This window comes from Tursiops truncatus, chromosome 13 (genome assembly GCF_011762595.2).
Source record: "Tursiops truncatus isolate mTurTru1 chromosome 13, mTurTru1.mat.Y, whole genome shotgun sequence".
NCBI lineage: Eukaryota > Metazoa > Chordata > Mammalia > Artiodactyla > Delphinidae > Tursiops > Tursiops truncatus.
This window is the reverse complement of record NC_047046.1, coordinates 18,751,598-18,772,465: the sequence shown is the minus strand read 5'-3', so window position 1 is coordinate 18,772,465 and position 20,868 is coordinate 18,751,598. Positions and strand designations below refer to the sequence as shown.

General features: G+C 47.6%; 1 protein-coding gene across 4 annotated transcripts in view; it reads right to left on the bottom strand.

The window, feature by feature from the left end:
* SGSM1 (small G protein signaling modulator 1) overlaps positions 1 to 20,868 on the bottom strand; it is an 82,339-nt gene that overhangs the window by 25,288 nt on the left and 36,183 nt on the right. For 3 of the 4 annotated variants that reach the window (XM_073790247.1, XM_073790249.1, XM_073790250.1), the window contains 7 exons: positions 19,274 to 19,341; positions 17,943 to 18,148; positions 17,622 to 17,754; positions 10,836 to 10,965; positions 8,291 to 8,355; positions 6,269 to 6,414; positions 2,700 to 2,828 (listed from right to left, as the gene is read on the bottom strand). In XM_073790247.1, coding sequence (XP_073646348.1) covers positions 2,700 to 2,828; positions 6,269 to 6,414; positions 8,291 to 8,355; positions 10,836 to 10,965; positions 17,622 to 17,754; positions 17,943 to 18,148; positions 19,274 to 19,341 — 877 coding nt within the window. The remainder of the gene's footprint in view (positions 1 to 2,699; positions 2,829 to 6,268; positions 6,415 to 8,290; positions 8,356 to 10,835; positions 10,966 to 17,621; positions 17,755 to 17,942; positions 18,149 to 19,273; positions 19,342 to 20,868) is intronic. The other variant, XM_004323326.4, reaches the window with a different exon arrangement.

The window sequence follows — 20,868 nt, the reverse complement described above, 5'->3', positions numbered from 1 at the left end:
AGAGTGCCGAGTCCTTACCACTGGACCGCCAGGGAATTTCCTTAATATGCTGGTTTTGATAATACACTATATATAATAGTTCTATAAGATGTTTCCATTGGGGGAAACAGCGTGATGGGTACCTAGGACCTCTGCATCACAACTTTTGCAACTTGGCATGAACTTAAAATTATGTTAAAATTAAAACTTTAAAAATATTAATTGTGTCTGTTTCTTTTTACTTTTTAAAATGTAACTACTAAAACATTTAAAATTCCATATGTGCTACAGTAATGAAGACAGTATGGTATTACCTGAAGATTACTAATTATAGTGTGGCATTAGATCAAAGGCACAGAATAGAGAATCCAGAAATAGATGCCACTCTATAAGCCCCACTGATTTTTTCTCCTTCACTTTTTTTAAAATTGAGGTATAGTTGATTCACAATATTACGTAAGTTTCAGGTGTACAACACAGTGATTCACAGTTTTTAAAGGTTATACTCCATTCATAGTTATTATAAAATATTGGCTGTATTCCCTGTGCTGTACAATATATCCTTGTAGCTTATTTATTTTATACATAGTAGTTTGTACCTCTTAATCCCCACCTCTATCTTGCCCCTCCCCTCTTCCCTCTTCCCACTGGTAACAACTAGTTTGTTCCCTATATCTGTGAGTCTCTTTCTTTTTTGTTCCATTCACTAGTTTGCTTTATTTTTTAGATTCCAAGTATAAGTGATATCATACAGTATTGGTCTTTCTCTGCCTGACATTTCACTAAGCATAATACCCTCCAAGTTCATCCATGTTGTTGCAAATGTACCCCAAATGATTTTTCACAAAGGTGCAGAAGCAGTTCAATGGAGGAAGGATAGCCTTTTCAACAAATGGTGCTGAAGCAATTGGACATCCAGAGGCAAAACCCAAACCAAACCAAACCAACAAACAAAAACTCTTGACTTAAATGACACACCATATCCAAAAATGAACTCAAAATGGATCATGGACATTTTAGGAAAAAATAGGAGAAAAACTCTTCAGGATTTGGGGCTGAGCAAAAAATTATTAGACTTGACACCAGAAGTACAATCCCTCAGAGGGAAAATTGATACACTGAACCTCCTCAAAAATCTAAAAATTTGTTCTGCAAAAGACCCTGTTAAGAAGACAAAAAGACAAGGTACAGACTGGGGGAATATATTTGCAAATGACATATATGACAAAGAATTAATATCTAGAGCATAAAAAGAACTCCCAAACTCAACCATAAAAAAATGAAACAATTCAACAAGAAAATGAACAGAAGCCATGATCTGACATTTCACTGAAGATTCACAGATGGCAAGTGAGCACGTGCAAAGATGTTCAGTATCACTAGTCAATTGGGAAACGCAAATTAAAACCACAATGAAATACCATGTACACATTCCTGTAAGTGGCTAACATAAAAACTAGTGATAACACTGGTGAGGATGCAGGTGTGGATCGCTCCTACAGTGCTAGCGGGAAGATAAAATGGTACAGCCACTGCAGAAGTTTGGTGGTTTCTTATAAAACAAAACAAAGTGTGAACTACCATGGGGCCCAGCAACTGCCTTCGAGCATTTATTCCACCTTATGCTCACATGGAAACCTGTATATGAAGGTTCACTGCAGCTTTATTTGTAATCACCAAAAAACTGGAAACAACCTGCCTCTCCATCAACAGGTGGAGTTAAACTGTGGTCCATCCATACTGTGGAACACTACTCAGCCGTAAAAAGGAATCAAGAACTGATACGCACAGCAACTTAGATGAGCTGCTACAGATTTACACTGAGCGGAAAAAGTCCATCCCCAAAGGTTATACACTGTACGATTCCATTTCTACAACATTCTTGAAATGACAAAGTTATAGAAACAGAGAATAGATCAGTGGTTGTCAGGGGTTAGGGATGGGAGTGAGTGGGAGGGAGGGAGGTTTGGCTGTAAAAGGACACGAGGACCCTAGTAGCACTGGAAATGTTCAGTATGTTGACTGTGGTGGTGATACACAAACCCACACGTGTGACAGAATTGTAGAGAACTAAATAGACACACACACGAGTACAAGTAAAATGGAAAGCCTGATTAAGATTGATATATATATATATACACACACACATATGTATAAGGATATATTATACAGCACAGGGAATATGGTCAATATTTTATAATAACTATAAATAGAGTATAATCTATAAAAATTTTGAATCACTATGTTGAATACCTGAAACTAATATAATATTGCAGATAAACTATCTCTCAATTAAAAATATATACATATTTATTGTAAACAACAAAAAAGAAACGCAATAAAATATGGACTTTAATGTAAAAGTAAAGATTGATACATTGCCAGTATATCTACGTCAATGTCAATACCCTGGCTGTGATATTATAGTTTTGCAAGAAGTTACCACTGGGGGAAGTTGGATAAAGGATGAGATATCTCTGCGTTATTTCTTACAAGTGCATGTGAATCTATCACTATCTCAAAATGAAAAAGTTATTCAAAAAAATGACATCTGTGGCGTTTGTTGTGTTTCTATTGGACTGCGCTGCCCCCAAGCTTCCTGACTCCCCAACATCTCCCTGCCCCACCTTGGTCCACCATGGGACCAGAGCTCCCCCAGCCCCACATTACCTGGGTCTTCTTGCTGCCTAAGACCCCACTGCCCATCAGGGGTAACCAACCTCCTTCCTTTCTGTTTCTGTCATCCCAAACTGGTAGTGGCCCAGGAGGAAGGGCCACACGGCTTTGCGGATCTCTGGCTGGATGCCCCCGTAGTAGATGAGACGCAGCAGCTCCCGCTCCTGGTAACTCTGTGGTAGGTGCGGGGGAAACAAAGGATTTGCTCAACAGGAAACCAGGGGATGGACTCTGTGACCCAGCAGTCCCGCTTCTCAGACTTAGCCCTCAGTGATCATGCTGTGAACAAGCAAAGCCACATGGGCCCAGATATCCATCGCGGCATCATACAATAAAGCAAAACCCCAGGAACCCCCATAACTGCCCACCAATGGGGGAATGCTGCATCCCTACACGGGAGTACCACACGGAGAGTAACTGGGCAGCAGGCGCATTTATGAGAACCTACATAAAAGGACGTTCAGTGTATATTGTTAAGTGTAAAAAATAAGATGCAGAATAGGTCGAGGGTGAACCCATTTTTGTAAAAAACAAAAACAAACCCCAAAGGTCAGAATATAATTAACATTTCTACTTAATTTTTAGTCAATTTTGTGTACTGTGCTTATTGGGGAATATTATCTTGGAGTTATTAATCTTGACTCAGCACTAAGAAAATTGTTTTAAAGCGAATTAAACCAAAAAGGAACCATTTCCATCTGATTCTTCGTACACTAATAGCTTTTGTGCACACAAGAATGACTTTAGCAACTGTTTGTTGTACTGTGGAATAGATTTGTCCTCTTTCTTTTTAAAAATTCATTTCCAGGCAAAGGCTTTGCAGATACAATTTGTCAAGCAGTCACGCTGGGGGACCAGAGGGTCCTATCTGTGTGTGTCTGTGTGTGTGTGTGTGTGTGTGTCTGTGTGTGTGTGTGTGTGTAAAGTGCCAATGACTGCCAGAAGGCTACCCTGAAGGGAACTAGGGTCCTGTTTCCTCCCACCTCTTTACTTCACATTATAAAATTAAAAGCATGTTTCATTTCTTAACACTAGTCTTAAATGTACCCAACCACAATGGCAAAACCAGCCATTTTGTTCCTGTTAGGAATTTTTATTCATATTGTATTGACAGCCTTGTCAATGCTGTATAAAAATTACGGAGCTATTTGGGGCTGAGGCTGTGAACGCTTCATCAAAAATCTGTGTTCTCTTCTCCCGGAGTCCATAGCTGGACTCCATTTCCCAGTCTCCCTTGCAGGTAGGTGTGGCCATGTGACTGGGTTCTGGCCAAAAGGATGTAAGAGGAACTGATGTAATCCATTTTCAAGCCAGGGCTTTGAAGAAGCGGGTGTACTCCCTTCACACTTCCCATTTCCCCTCTGCTGGCTGGAAGGAGATGACCACAAGGCCCCAGAAGATGGTGGGGCCACAAGACTGAGAGATCCCTGACCCTCCAGAGGGAGGAGAGATGCCCACTCACCAGGAATGTCCACCCAGGACTGTTAAGTGAGCAATAAATACACCTCTATGGTGTCAAGCAACTAAAAGAGCGGGGACTACGTGTTACTGCAGTGCAGTCCACCCTGACACCACGATGCAACCAAGCAGATTGTGAAAGGGTTGGAGGAGTGTTAGATGAAAAATATTCATTTTTGACTATTGTTTCAGCCAATTTGTCCTTAGGATACTGCCTCCCAAACTGGGGAGATTGCGAGGAGCATTTGGGGAACTTTCTTTTCTTTTTTTTTTGGCCGCAACACGCAGCCCATGGGATCTTAGTTCCCTGACCAGGCATCGAACCTGGGCCTTTGGCAGTGAAAGCACGGAGTTCTAACCACTGGACTGCCAGGGAATTCCCTGGGGAAGGGGAACTTTCAAAATATAAATTCTTGGGCTCCACTCTTAGAGGTGCTCAATCAGTAAAGCTGGAGCCCCTGGAGTGGAGCCCAGAAGTCTATAAATCTTTCGAATTCCTCAGGAAATGTGCACTCACTCTCACAGACTGCCAGGGATTATGAACGCTATAACCTTTCAAGAAAGGTAAGCTGGCATATCTATTTAAATTTAAAATGGACATCAAACAGTTACATTTCTAGGACTCTACCCTCAAAATAAGAGAACTAGTACAGAAAGGTATATGCTTATAAAGATGTTAACTGCAGCACTGTTTGAAATAATTAAAAAAAAAGAAAAAGGAACAGCCCAGATGTCCATCATTAGAGGAAGATTTGACTAAATTATGGTCCACCCACATATAAGGTGCTAAGGTTCTAACGTGTAATAGTTTACTTAGAGATCTGAAAGATGCCTTTGATATAAAAGTAAGTTGGTCACTTAAAATATGTTACCTCATTAAAAAAATGAGTTTCGGTTTTATCTATATAGACGTATCTGTGGATGTATAAGTACGGGAAATGTATAACAGGGTCTACACCAAACTGATACTATTCATTAATTCAGGGGATCAGAACTAGGGGGGGTGCAGCAGAGAGATCATATTTAAAAACTTTAAAAAAATTCTGTACGCCTGTGTTCTGCATTCTTTGAATTGTTACAGTAAGAAGGCATTCCTCCTGTAACTTAGAAAAACAACTATTTCTGGCAAAAAAAGAAAACCACCCTTCTGCTTGTCCAGGTTTGGGAATCAGCTTGTTTTTCCCACTGAGTCTCCTGGCATCCCCAGATTAATACACAGAATAGCACCTTCCCCCAACGTGGGGAAGCCAGGCTGAGCCAGGTGCTCACCAGCTTGGCCCTCCCCAGGGAGGAGGGACGCAGCTGACGGAGCCACCGCATTTACCCAGCGTGGAGGAAATGGGTATCTCCTCTGAGAGCCTGCACTTGGCAGCAAACCAGTATTTCTTAGAGTGGATTCTGCCTTCCACCATATGTGGTACTTTTCCAACGAAGGTCCCTGTGGCCACATACATTGGAAGGAACGTTCCATATGCTCTCCCACACTCCCCCAATTTCCTGAGCGTGACAAGCATATCAGCATAGCCAAGGCTCTGACAAGTCCTGCAGGATACAGAAAGCTGTTTAAGCTTGTTTCCCAAATTATTTCTCCATGAAACTCTTTTCACACATAAACATTTCCCTTCCAGGAATATTTGTACTCTAATAAGAAAATCTTAGAAATCTATCTCCAGGTGAAATAGCTAATGGTAGAATTCTCAAGCCCTAGGACAAAGATGAGAGAAAAGGGTTTCATGTAGTGGTGGGGTTTCCTTGGTCCAGCTGCCTCCCTCTAACTTAGCTACTCTCATCATTCTAAGTAGCCAACTGGACTGTAAATTCTTCTGGCCGGGAAGTCACAGCACATCATACAGGACCAAGCATGCAGCTGATGCTTAATAAATGCTTACTGGCTGACTCATTCTTTACTCCTTCCAGGCAAACATATGTATTTTCCACCCTCCCTGATCCTCATCCCAATGGGCAGAAGCAGGCTGTGGGTGTTGGAACTCTCGAGGAGGGGACCTTCAATTTGTGTATGGAGAACCCAAGGATGTCACAACACCTGAGTCCCCACGCAGGTGGGTCTATTCCTCAGATGATAAGAAGTCCCCCCATAGTCTCTGTCCCCGCAAAGTCTCTGCCCCACGGCAGGCCGAGCCAGGCCAAGCCTTACTGTGCTGTCCTGCAGGTACTGCTCCCAGATCTCGGCCGTCAGCCCGTGTCCAGCATCGCAGGGCAAGTCCGGAGACACGATCATGTGATTGACCAGGGCTGACAGGTGGGTCCTCACAGTGGACAGGTGTCTGCAGTAGGCAAGCCCTACCGGGGAGGAAGGAAAAGTGTCATTGTCCACCATCCAACACCCCCTGCCTTGTCTCACGGAGTCTCCAAAGTACTGTCCTACCCGCAATCTGATTGAACCCTCGTGGCCAGCAAACTGTCGTCATCCTCCTTTTCCAGATAAGGAAGGTGAGGCTCGGAGAGGCAAAGTCACTTGCTGGCTTAACTGCTTAACAGCCCTGTGACCCTGGGGAAGTCATGTCACCTTTCTCAGCCCCAGCACCTCCTCTGCTGGAAACCAAGGCATTTAATTCACAGGCTGGAGGCAGGAAGAGGCCAGTGACTCCACGGGCTTGCTGTGCCCTGGGTGCCTCCAATCCATACCAAGAGAAAGAGAATGGGAGAGAGGGGATGACTCGTTCAGACTGCAGCGGGATAAAGAAGGCCCTGGCCAATCAGTAGCTGGGGAGATGCTGCGGGCACTGGTCTGCTTTCAAAGATGGCCCTGGCCCTTCGAGCAATTCCCACCAACTTGCCCCCCTTCATTTGCTCCACCCTGGGTGCCGGGTCCACAGGAAGCACTCAGCCGGTGCTGGCCTATGTGCGCTTTGACCATGCCCGTTCCTTCTGGCTACCGACCCCCAACTCATCGTCGAGTCCCAGAGAGGACCCTGGACCATCTGGAGCCTGAGGACTCACCCCTACCAACAACAGGGGTAATCATGATGATTACGATGAGGATGATATGATAGCTAACATTTACATAGCACACTCTGTTCCAGGGAGCTGTTCCCAGAGCTTACGTAACTTAGTTTATTCTCACTACAACCCTGTGAAGCAGGCACTCTTACTGCGCCCATCTTATAGGTGGGGAAACTGAGGCACAGTCTGCGTGCGTCACTTGCCCAGGTCACGTTGCTAGGTGTTGAGCTGGGATTTGAATGCAGACTGTCTGGCTCCAGAACCTGGGCTCTCAACCATCATCAGGGAGGAGCCACACCATGTGATGACATCAAGACCCATCTCAACCCCCAACCCTTCTACCAGGAAGCTCTTCCATTGTGGTTCCATAAATACTCACCCAATGCCTTCTTCACACCAGGCCCTGCGTTAGGCACTAGGGATGGTAGTAACAGAACAGGCAAAAACCTTGATCTTGGGGAGCTCATGCTTTCCCTGTTTCTCCAGGCCGATACGACCTGCACTGTTTTTTCGCAGGCCCCAGCAGGATATACTAACACTTTCCTAGAATCCCTGAAAATACACACATTGTATCTTCCCCATCTAGGCTGTGAGACAGGGGAAATAAAACCTGCTAAGAATCAAAATAGCAGAGTGGAAAAAACAGAGGCTTTGCCACCAGGCAGGCCTGGGTTTGAGTCCCAGCTCTGTCGCTTATTAGCCGTGTAACCTTGGGCAAGTCACTTTGCCTCTCTGTGCCTCAGTTTCCTCATCTGTTAATTGGAAATAATCAGAGCGCCTGTATTATGAATTTAGTTTTTAAGTTTTGGGGAAGGGATCAGGCCATCTTACTCTTCTGCTTCTGCCTATAGGAGAAGGGGACTGACACTTACTGAGCACCGACTGCATGCAATGCCAGGTGCTAGGGGCTTTATACACGCTTTCCATTCAATCCTGAAAACAAACCCTCTAAGGTGGGCACTGGAGATGCAATGGTGATTAAACCAAACCCCTTCCAGCAAGTGTTCACTGCCTCCCCTTAGGACCAAGGGAGACATTTTATGCCCAATCTGTAAATGAGGAAATTGAGGCTAAGAAAGGTTAATGTAACTTCACCAAAACTAGACACCTAGGAACTAGGAGTCAGGCTCCTTCCCCTGATATTGATGGCATGCAGTAGGCACTGAATAAATGCTCCCTGGAGACCACAATGGCAAATAAGGCCAATACGCACATCCATAGAAAGCTCTGGAAAGAATCTGGTACTTCATATTGTCACAGAGAAGCTTCAAGGGAGCCCTGTAGGAAGGAAGGAAGGGAAAGAAAGACACTTAGTACAGATCCACACATAGCCCAGGTTTGCTGGAGAGGAGCATAACTCGTTATCTCTAGGGAGCAGATTACAACCAGCCAGTCAAGTAGACTGGGGGTGTTACTGTTTCTATCTACACAGCATCACTGCCCCTTCCTCTGCTATCAGCTTGGGAGTTACCTCCTCCCCAACTCTGTCCCTAAGGTTTGGGTAGAGCTGATTCTACCCAGTACATGACTCAGCTTGGAGTCACAGTTATTGGGTCGGGGGTGGGGGGCAGTGCCACATGATCCAACCTGGGCCAATGAAAATCAGCCCTGGAGCTTTTGTTGGAACTACTAGAAAACAGACACTCTTTTCTCTGCTTGAGTTCCTAAGCCAGTGGGATGTAGGGCAGCAGCTGCTGGGATCCGTTTTTACTACTGCACAGGAAGGGCCAGCTTGAGAATGAAACCATCATAGACACAAGCAGAGCCAAGAGCCAAAGAAACAGACATCCCTCTGTGGAGCATCTCGATCCAGCCATGCCTGAAGCCACCATACCTCTGGATGTCTCAGTTCTATCAAGAGATTTTCATTTGCACCAGTTTGAAGTGGGTTTCTTTCAGCAGCAGAAAGTGTTTTGACATCTTTTTATTTTTTGATTGGAGTATGGTTGCTTTTCAATGTTGTGTTAGCCTCCACTGCACAACAAAATGAATCAGCCATACATACACAGCCACATGTCCGACTTCTAAAGTGACCCCGCTGAACCAAAGTGGAGCCAGACTGCGATTCGGACTCTGGCTGACTGCAAAGGCGGTAATGCCTCAGAGCTTCTCCTTGCATGGGAATTTGTGGGGGTGGGGGTGGGGGAACTGTTTTGGCTGAAAGAAGGCCTCAGAATTGATGGAGAAAACAGGACTGCTGAAGGTAGCGTTGTGCATTCTTGGAGAAAACAGAGTGGAGGAATATTACACCCGTTAAAAACCCAGCGAGACTGGGAAGGAGGCATGGCTGAAGTCCTCCAGTTATGCACGTGGAGGCATTAAACATTAAAGTCACCCTCTTTGTGCCCTCAGGCTGGTGAGGCTTGGCTTCCTCGGGTTACATAAGGACAGCACCACACTGACAGCTGCCCCACAGTGGCCTTGGCCATCTGCAAGGTGGTGAGTTCCCTATCATTACAGACGTGGAAGCAGATACTATGAGAGGTACTAGGTTAGAGCAGCATTTGTCAATTGTCCATATGCACCATCATCACAGAATCACTTGGGGTTTCTCCAGCATGTGGATTCCTAGGTCCTGCACAGACCTACTCAGTCACGATCTCCAGTAAGTGGTCCAGGAAGCAGTACGTGATGCCCAAAGTGATTCTGATGCCTATGAACATGTGAGAATCTCTGGTCATTTCAGTGCTTCTCGAGCTTAAAAGTACACACGCGATCCTGGGACCTTGTCAAATGCAGAATCAGCTTCAGTAGGTCTGGCGTGAAGGACAGAGAATCTGCTCGGGTGATGGTACTGCTGGCGCGGAGACCACACCCTGAAGGCCAGGAAGTAAGTATATGGCTTTATCTGATGCTGGCCCCCATTTACACGCCCATGACTGAAGACTGGACCGCCCACTGGGACAGAGGCCCAGCAAGGAAAAAAGAATTCCATTCTCCCAGGCCAGGCCAGGCGGGGTCAATGGGAAACATGACCAGTCTCAGGAATGGGCTGCGTAGTTCCAAGGAGACAAAGCCCTGTGGGCAAGGAGAGAGGTGATCTGGGGATTTAACTTTATGCAATAAATTAAAAAGCGTCATTTATTGAACATCACCATGTGCCAGGTACACGTGCTGGCCACTTCAAACCAGTATGTGACTTGTCCTTACAACAGCTACATGACGTAAGCATTAGTATCCCCACTTGTTGGAAGAGCAAACTGAGGCATGTTTGGTTGTCATTAAGTAATATTTCCAGCTTCTGCCTTCCAGGAGTGTGGTAGGACACACTTCCTGGTCCCTTGTTGGTGGGGCCAATGAGGTGTGAGTGAAAATGTAAGTGCTGCACTCGGGCTGGAGCATTTAACCACTGGTTAAACCCCATCCAGAGCTCCATTTCCCTCAGTCACCGTGATTCGCAATGTTCAAGATGGTGGTGGCTCCATCTGCCGGGCCCTTTAATGTGGAGAAACCAGAGCCCCCAGCTGACCCAGGATAGACACACAGCATGAATATGCACGATGGACAATCCTTTATTGTAATAAGCCACTGAGATTTCAGGATTGTTTGTTACAGCGTCATAGTCTTGTTTATGCTGACCGATATATGTAAGGAAGCTCCAACAGCTAGACTTCACATGGCTAGGATTTAACCCAGACATGGACGATTCTATAGCCTATGTTCACTCCTCTGAATACAAGGCAAGGCAAGAAATGGGCATCTGCAAATCTCTGGTAAATCCTTCCGTTCCCTCCAACCACAGTCCAAGCCCCTCATACCTCTCATGGTTGCAGCCATTGGTTGAGCCACCATCAGCCGAGCCACTCTGTGAACAGGAAGATTTCCGTGGGCTGGGTTGCCATAGGGATGGCAGGTTGCTCACGGAGACATCCATCAGGTCCTGGGGGACTGTGGTGGGTAGAAGGGGCAGAGGAAGAGCCATGGTTAAAAGCCTATGTGGGTCACAGAAACCTCACCCCAAAGCAAGCAGCTCACCCCTAGACCAGCACAGGGATAGGGAAAGACTCTGAATGTCACAGCAGGAGACAGCGACCCCAAACCAGGTCCTTGAGCCCATTCGAGCCAATGAAAGCCACCACCAAGATTTCGGGCCCCCAGCAGATGGGCAGAGCCGATGAAAGCTGAAGAGACAGAAGGAGAACAGACAGAAAGAGATCAGAGCCAAGGAAACAGGCCCAATCCCCGAGCAGGAGGCCAAGCCTCACCATGTTGTCATTCAGTTGTCCTCATAGGAGGCTGGCAGGAAGGAAGGGGAGCCTGCTGGGGACGTCTGGGGAAGGCTGATGGCCTCGAGTCCCCAGAGGTAGGTCTCATGGGGAGCTCCTGGTGGTGAGATGTAAGGAAGCCTGACTCAACAGGTGAGGCAGGCCCACCCAACAGCAAGGGGACCCAGTGGAATCCCCACTGATGAGGGTGCCTGCACTGTCCATGGTCCTGGGCCTGTAGCTGCTCTACCAAGAGAGCCTCAAATAGGTTGGCAACCCCCCAGAATCATGTTGAGGGGGCATGTTGAAAAGCCATATGCCTGTATCCCACCCCTGACCTACTGAATTAAAGTAGGTCCTACTATATGCAGGCTGGATCCTGGAGATACAGCCCTTGAGTCCGTGCTTCAAAAACAGTTTTGAGGTAGCAGCCACATTTGAGAACCAAGAGGGCACAAATGATCTCCTAACTCTTGGACACTGGTGGTTCCCGATCAATTGCTCCCAAGGATATAGCACTTATAGTTTCCCTTACTGTCTTCTTTCCCAGGTCCATGGAAACCTCAGCATCTGCAATGCTGCAGAACAAACACACCGGTGACCCAGGCATTAGAATTTCTACAGTTAATTTCCTGGTCTCTTGGTGCAAAAAAGTTGTTTTCTCTGGGACAGGGCTTGGTAAATATTTTCTGTAAAGGGCCAGGTAGAAAATATTTTAGGGTTTGCAAGCCACTATCATAACCACTTGACTCTGCTGCTGTAATGCAAAAGCAGCCAAAAACAAAAGGCAAACAAATGAGCACGGGTATGTTCTAATAAAACTTCCTTTGTGGACACTATAATGTGAATTTCATATCATTTTCACATGTCACAAAATATTATTCTTCTTTTGATTTTTTTTCGATTTTAAAAAATGTAAACACCATTCTTAGTTCATGAGCTATACAGAATGAGACTGGATTTGGCTCGTGGGCCATAGTCTGCCAAACCCTGCTTTAGGAAATTAAGAGGGGTACTCATTTGCCCCATGAGCCATGCCTCCTCAAGGATGACTGGTAATACCTGGCCTCTTCCCTTGGGCTCTAAGGAGAGGGGGAGCTGTGGATCTGGCCCCCCTAGTCGCCACAGATCCGTAGCTGACAGCGTCTGCCCCCACCCACTGACAGAATAGAAAGCTGCCTACAGAATGAGGTTCTTGAGGCCACCAAAAGTGGCTTGTTGCCCTACTCCTCCCCATAGACTCACCAATGGGCTGGACGAGAAAGACCAGTAGGCCCCTGTAAAATGTTCTAGAAAAAGTCCCAGTTCTCAGCCAATCTCAGGGAAGCACTTATCAGTTTCACGCAGATGTGGCAAGCATGCCTCCACCCCCAGCCTCTCACACCCTGCAGACATCATCAATGGATCCCTCTGCTACAGAACCCTCAACACTCCAAGCTGCGTCCTGCAGCACGGAGGTAGGACAGTGTGAGGGCATCAATATTTCTCCTGCCTCCACCTCCCCCGGGACCAAGACTCAAATGACAACATGGCAGAGGTGGCTGGCACCCAGCCCCAGGGGTGGGGAGAGCCCAGACATTACTGGGGGGCTGCGGCTTCTGGCTTGATGTGGGGAGGGTGGTGTCCCATTTGGTCTGCGCCCACCGACTGCCCCTGGCCACCACTAACGCGGACCGTCCCGCAGGAACCACCATCCAGGCAGGGCCCACGGAGACAGGGGAAGTGCCACCCACAGCACTGGAAGCAACTTAAGAGGCAAAATAAAAAGCCCTGGTGAAATGGAAGGTCTGCGGTGACAGGAACACTGGAAAGGCGAGAAGAACCAATTCCCTGGGGCTTGAAACCTTCCCCTGTCCTGTTCCACTTAGTTCCCATGGATTGTGTTTGATCAGAGGAAGAAAGAATGCTGTTACCTATAAAGTGCCTACTCTGTGCTCGGTGCACATCCCCTACTATATGCAGGGGATTGCCTTATCCCTAACGACCCTGTAAGGGATGCATTTTTTTTTCCTATTTTGCAGAAGAGAAAAGTGAGGCTCAGAATGGTAACATAACTTACTCAAAGCCTCACCTTTTTGACTAAAGTCCCCCCTTCTCTTCCCACTAAGAAGAGCTGTCACTTCCCGAGCTCAAGTCCTATCATTATCCCCTTTTACAGATTAGAAGACTGAGGCACAGAGAGTTCAAGCAGCATGCCCAAGACTACTCAGCTAATAAGTGGTGGAGCCGGGATTCCAACCTAGAGGATCAGACCCCGAGATCCTATTCATACTCTCAGCTGTTTTCCTACTGGCTGTTGTCTCCCCAAACCATCCTTGCCCTAGACCAGCGGTTCTCAACTGGGGTGATGTTGGCCTCCCAAGGGACACTTGGTGATGTCTGGAGACATTCTGTCCGTGACTTGGGAGTTAGCTAGATGTTACTAGCATCTAGTGGGTAGGGATGCTGCTCAACATCCTATATAACATATAAGACTCTTCCCTCCTCCACCCACAAACAGTTATTCAGCCCAAAATGTCAACAGTGCCAAGGCTGAGAAACCCTGCACTGGGCAGGTGCTGTCCAATACAAATCCAATGTGAGGTACAAGCATAATTTAAAATTTCCTAGTAGCCACACTAAAAGGGTAAGAAGAAACAGATGAAATCAATCAGCAATATGTGCTGTTTAACCCAATAAACTCCAAATGTTATCTTTTTTTTTTTTTTGGCCGCATGGCGTGGCACGTGGGATCTTAGTTCCCCGACCATTGTTGACCAGGGATCGAACTCGCACCCCCTGCAGTGGAAGTGCAGAGTCTTAACCACTGGACCGCCAGGGAAGTCCCACCAAATGTTATCATTTTCACACAGAATCAATATAAAATAATTAATGAGATATTTTACATTCTTTTTCTTGGTACAAAATCTTCAAAATCCAGTGTGCATCGTACACTTACAATTTGGACTAGCCCCATTTCAAGTGCTCAGGACCATATGCGGCTCACACCTCCCATACCAGACAGTACAGAGACTGTCTTGGCGACAGAGGGGTCTGGAAATGCCCTTCTCTGACTGTGAACCCACCTAAATGCTTGAGAACTTGTCTTTGCCTCCTCTGTGCACAAGAAGCAGGCACAGAACCAGGTGGTGGAGACAGGGGTGAGAAGACACGGAAAGGGAGTTTAGAACCATCTGTGGCCACATCTTTCCTCCCACAGGGGAAAACTCTTCTCTTATCATTTAAGGCAGGCATCTGTATACTTTTTCTGCAAAAGGCCAGCCAGTAAATATTTTTGGCTTTGTGGGCCATGTGGTCTCTGCCCCAACTAGTCAACTCTGCGGCTGTGGCTTTTCAAGCAGCCACAGACCATATGTAAATGGATGGGTGTGGCCGTGTTCCAATAAAACTTTATTTACAAAAACAAGCAGTGGGCTGAATTTGGCCCACAAGAAGGGGTTTGCTGATTTCAGATTTAGGCACTTCCTCAGAAAGAACTTTACAGACCTTACAGATGAAAATCATAACATGACTGTTTTGTAAACTCTGTGACGCTCAGGGTCCTGAGAAAATCAACCAAGCATGGGGGTCACCATTTCCATGTGGGCTGAACCTGACCTTGAGGATGAAGGGAGTGAAACCACAATGCCCTCCCCTACCCTCCCATCAAAACAATCTGCATGGAGTGGATGTAAGAAGCACAAGCTCTGGAGCCAGACCATGTGGGTTCAAATGCCAGCCATGCCAAGGATTAGCTGGGCAATCCTGGACCAGTTTTTTAACCTTTCTGTGCCTCAGTTTCCTCCTTTGAACAAGGGGGGATGGTGATGACAGTGGTACCTGCCTTGGAGGGCTGTGGTGAGGATTAAGTGAATTAAGACATGGAGAGAGCACAGAAGTGGGCTCGGCACACAGTGTCACTTAGTACATGAGACCCACCGTTGCTCACAGGGCATCTGCCATATTAGGTGTGTGATGTATCATTGAGCTGACTTCTAAGAATATGATCCCGGGTGGGGACTGCTGTTATCCCAGTTCTACAGATGAGGAAATGAGGCCTGGAGAGGGCCAGTCACTTGGCCACACTGCAGTGGCAGACTTGAAAGTAGTAATGTGTTCTTTTCTCTAAACCAGCAGTTCTCATCCGGGGGCAATTTGGCCCCCAGAGGACACTTAGCAGTGTCTGGAGACATTTCTGGTTGTCACAACGTGGTGCTGGCGGTGGGGGCAGATTTACTACTTGGCACCTAGTGAGTGGAGACCAGGCATGCTGCTCAACACCCTACAGTGCACAGGACAGCCCCCAACCACAAAGAATTACTCCAGCCGAAATGTCAGTGGTGCTAAGATTGAGAAGCCCTGTTCTAAATACACTGTCTTGGTTGGGGTTTCCTTGAAGGCAGACAAGGATTCAAGTGCAAGTTGGGAGATGTTCCCAAGAAGCACAGGTAGGGGACAAGTGAAAGGACACAGGAGGGGAAGGGCGAAGAGGGTAACAAGCTGGTCACTGCATCAGTTACCATCATGGGCACCTGGCGCTTGATCTCGTGGGGGACCTCCAGGACATGTGCAGACACACATTTCAGAGTGTTCTCACCTGAGGGGTGAGGAAGCTGGGGCATTTATACACCAGCTCCTACCGGACACTGGCGGAGGGCTGCTCCAGGGAGGCACTGATTGTAATCCACCCCACCCACCCACCAGGGCAGAAGGAACCCTGGTGGCTGGAGACACTAAGGCTGGCAGCTGGCAGTGGAGCTGCCTGCACAGAGGGTGTGGGTGGGTGCAGCTAGCATCTGTTGCCCTGGCACGTGCAGGGCCACAACAGGCTAACGTGGATATTCCCCAAATAAGTAAGACGTTCAGCACCCAGCCTGGCTCCCAGCAAGAGCCTACAAATTGTTTGTTGGATGAGGCCCTGTGGAGAGAGCTGCCTGGGAAGGCAGCCACAGGGCACTGGCCTCTCTGATAAATCAGCTCTCTGTGGGGGGCGGAGGGGGGCGGGGGCGTGCGCCATGTGAGCCATAGTACCGCAGAGAGGCTAGGATGGCTTCAGCCCCTGATCCTGGGCAGGAACGGATATGGCAATACACGTCAGGACGCTCCATGGCTCTTAAAGACACAGGAACATGAGGCTTTGCTCCTAACTGAATACACGTGAAAACACAGGCTAACCCAAGCAACATAAGACCTTACCACCAAGCCTGCCCACGTCCCAGCTCCGACAGCAGTGGACGTGAACTGGAGCGTTAAGCAGCCTGGCACGATTAGTCCAACCTAGCCAGGGAGGGTGTCTGCTTTCAAAAGAGCCTCTCACTGCCCAGCGTGGTCACTTAAGCAAAGGGAATCTCAGAGCCATTATCCATCAAATGGGAACAGGGCTGCAGAGGGTTAAATATTTAAAATAAGGTTTATAGAAAGAGCCTATAACTTATTATTGATTTGTTTAACAGACATCCACACAGTGCTTAACAAATGTCAGGCCTCCTTCTGAGAACTTTTCAAATATTAATTCATTTCATCGTCACCACAGCCCTCTGGTAATGAAGATCTTCATAGCAACAGTTCCCATTCACTAAGCATCTACTTCATGGCAATCACCATGCAAACTGTAGGACACATGTTTTAATCTTGTGTGCCAGTGCCCAGGGCTTCCCTTCCCCTCTGCTGGCTTTTATTTATTTATTTGTTTGTTTATTTATTTATGGCCGCGCTGCGCGGCTTGCTTGATCTTAGTTCCCCGACTAGGGATTGAACCTGCGCCCTCAGCAGTGAAAATGCAGAGTCCTAACCACTGGACCACCAGGAAATTCCCCCCCTCTGCTGTCTTGACAACCATTTATTGAGGGCCTACTGTATGCGAGGCCTCATTCTATGGGCATTACATTGACCAGCTTATTATCTCATTGAATCCTTACAACAATACATTGAAGTAAAATAATAATAACAACATAATAGCATGTGAATGTTCTTTCTGTGCCAAGTGCTTTATCTCATTTGATCCTCGCAAGAGTCCCATGAAATAGGTGCTATGAATAGGTCCCCATTTTACAGATGAGGAAACCAAGGCACAGAGGGGTGAAGTGACTTGCCCAAGTGCAACCAGGATTCCAGAGCCCATATCACTGCTGCTACCCCATGCCACCTTGTGCCCATGGACATCTTTATTAGCTAAGTAGAGAGTGCTTATTTGTTTTCATTTGGGGAAAATCAAGGCTGCCAAGACCCCAACTTCCTGATTCCAGGTCCCCCTGCTGGCCCCAGAATCCACATCTCTTGTCCTCTAGTTCCACATGGCTGAAGTCAACTTCAGGACCAGCTAACAGGTGGATCCCTGGGCCCAGGGCCAGGGCAGCTTACCGAATTCGGACTGCATGCCAGGGTAGATGATCCTGAACACGTAATCCGTGGCCTCCTCATCTTCCTTGTCTGAAGACGTGGACTCGGACGAACCCTGAGGGCTTCGCTTGCGCAGTTTGGGAAATACTTTGCCCTGAAAGAACAAATCCCAGTGCGTGGTCCCTGGGACTCACCTGTCTCCACAACCTGCACAGCCCGAGGGTCTCTGCGGGGCATGCAAGCGCCTATGCAGCCACATAAGGGCCCATGGGCAAGAACAGCCAGCCACTCCCCATGGCTTACCCCTACCCCAGCCTCCCTGGGGCTCCCACGATCACTCACCTTCCCCCGCTGAGACCAGAGTGGCGGGTCCAGCTGCCCGTGAGGGAGGAGCCCATTCTCCAGGCACGAGAGGAACTGCAGGAGGTGACCTCCCTTGGGGAAGCGGAAGGGCGGCCTCTGGATCCCGTCCTGGCTGACCAACACCACTGTCCCACCGCTGTCCACTGCCACCGCGACCCGGCCAGAGGAGACCCAGCAGGAAGTCACTATGAGACATGGTGATGGGCCCCCGCCCAGGCATGCCCAGCCAGACCCAGCGGTCCTGCTCTAAGGCTCTGGGAAAGGTCTGGGCAGAAGCTCAGGGGCAGCTGTCACCTCCTCTGAGTCCCCCTCATCCCACCCACCAAGGTCATCAACTGGGGAACTACAGGACAAGGTCAAGAAGAAGGTGCTTGGCCTCCCTGCATTCACCCACCAAAGGAAAAAGGTACCCCCAAACACCCTATGCCCCTCAAACACACTCTACAAATTGACCTGACCTATTTTTGTATGGAGGCTTTCAGACAGACCCATTTTTAGGGCAGTAATTGACTCTTTTTTTTTTTAAATTTATTTATGTATTCATTTATTTTAGTAATTGACTCTTGCTAGCATGTATTAAGCATTTACTGTATACATGCATAGCACGTTAAAGGCACTGTCTTATTGTAATATTCAAAAGAGCACTATGAGGCATATCTATTACTGCCTATTTTGCATATGATAAAACTGAGGCTCAGAGAGGTTATGTAACTTGCCCAAGGTCACACAGCTGGTGAGTGGCAGGACCTGGATCTGAACCCACGTCTGTCTCATTAAATAATTTAAATCACTGTGTTTTGTGTCTTGGTGATGTACAGATTCCTTTCTTAATAAAGCAAGATGGCCCTCTGCTTGTTCAGAATATACCTTCCTTGAGCTATAAAGGAGAACTCTAGCTATAAATCTTTGATTTTCAGAACACTGACTTTGGAGGGACAAAGGCCTGGGTTTGAGACCAGACTGGGGAGCTTAGGACGTATATCAATGTGCCACGCTGCTTCCTCACCTCTAAAATGGGAATGATGGAGCCCCTACCGCTGGGTTGTTGCAACGATTAGATAACAAGCATGTGAATAGTGAGAACTGTGCCTGATACATGGGTTTAATGCTGAGCCCTTAACAAATGCCATTTGATCCTCACAGCAACCCCATGAACAGACGCTGTTATGATTTCCATTTTACAGATGGGGAAACTGAGGCTCAGAGAGGTGAAGTCACTTGTCTGAGGTTGCACAGGTAATAAGTGGGTGGGGCAGGCAGGGGGTCCAGGAGGAACACACCCCAGCCCCATGCTCACCCTCAGTCCCTACCTTGCTGGTGGCAATGCAGGTAGACAATCTCCTCCAGGCGGATGGTCATGGCATAGTCCCAGTAGACGCTAGAAGGGGAGAGAGGGTCAAGCTTGCAGGATGTCTGCCCAACTCGCCATGGGGAAGCCCAATCCATGGGCTCCTCCACCCTCCTCACCAGGACCACCTATCCCCAACATCCATGTCCCAGTCTTCCCAGACTCTATCTCCCCTTCTTCTGGTTCCAGTACCCCAATTTTCCAAGGAATCCCCCCTACACACACATTTCTTTAACCCCAGTCCATGTGGCTAAGGCTGCTCTCTCCTACCCTCCCCCACCTCAAGGACTCCAGGAATGGGCACCTGACCCTGGTGGCTTGGCCACTCAGTATATGACACTGTTCCAGCCACTGTGAGTGGTTCACAGATTGCCCCATGATGCAAGCAGAGCCAATGAGACTCAATTATTGGATTTATGTTAGAAATCTCTGGGAAGGAGATGCTCCTTTCTGCTAGGAGAGTAGTGGTTAGGAGATAGAACTCTGGAGATGTAGAGGGCCATGGCAAGAAAAAGCCTGCCTGTGAATGCAGTCAACAGTTGGGAAAGTAGAGCCAAGAGATGGAAAGAGTTCAGGTCCTCATTTGAGTCCCTGGATCCAGCCATGCCTGAAGCCACCACCCTGGATTTTTCAGTTCATGTGAGCCAATGATTAAGGCAGTTTGAGTTTGGTTTTCTGTCACCAGCATCTAAGATAAGAGTATTGACCAACTCCAGGCCACCATGTGGTTAGAACAGCCACTCAACAGCCTTAACTGCACAGGTCTCAGCAGGGTGACTTGAAGGCTTCCATGAACCTCATTTTCCTCCTCTATAAAACGGGGCTCATAATAATATCTACTGCATCGTGTTGCTGTGAGGATTAAATGGAATCACATATTTGAAGGGCTTAACACAGTGGTGATGCATGAAAAGGTACTTGGTGAACAGTCCCTGTGATGATTTACTTAAGGTTTTCCATTTCCAGCTCAATGCCTACTGCTGTCTTGAAACAGATTGCCCTTCCCCTCAGAACACAGTGGACAGTGGGGGCCACAGGAGTGCACTGTTCAAGTTTCCTTCAGATCTTGCTGCGGGGAGCAGAGTGACCAACCAACAGCTTCAGAGGCCGCCCCTGTGGATCCACCACATCTGTGCTAAGGTCATGCTTCACTTGAGCTGCTTTTAGTCAGGACTGAGCACGTGGGGGTGACAGTGTAGGTCTATTCTTGTGGGCTGGGAGACTCCTCCAATGGTCAACTTTAGCCCAGGGATCCCCTACTGATCTGGCCAAATGTTCTTAGAACTGCACTGTGTCCGAGATTCTTCTTGGCCAGTCTTCCTTCCTTTCCCCATCCCTTCCCAGTAATGAGAACAGCTTCTCGGTCTGCCCGCCTCGTCCTGCTCCTCACTTTGATCCTTTGCAGGTTCTTCCCCCATTACATCTCTTCTGCACGTCTACTCCTGTCTTGGTGTCTGCTTCTTGGAGGACACTAACACAGGCGTCAAGGTCAGGCAGGGTTTAAATCCCACTCCTGCCACCTACGTGGAGCCAGTCTTTCCCCGTCTCTGGGCCTCA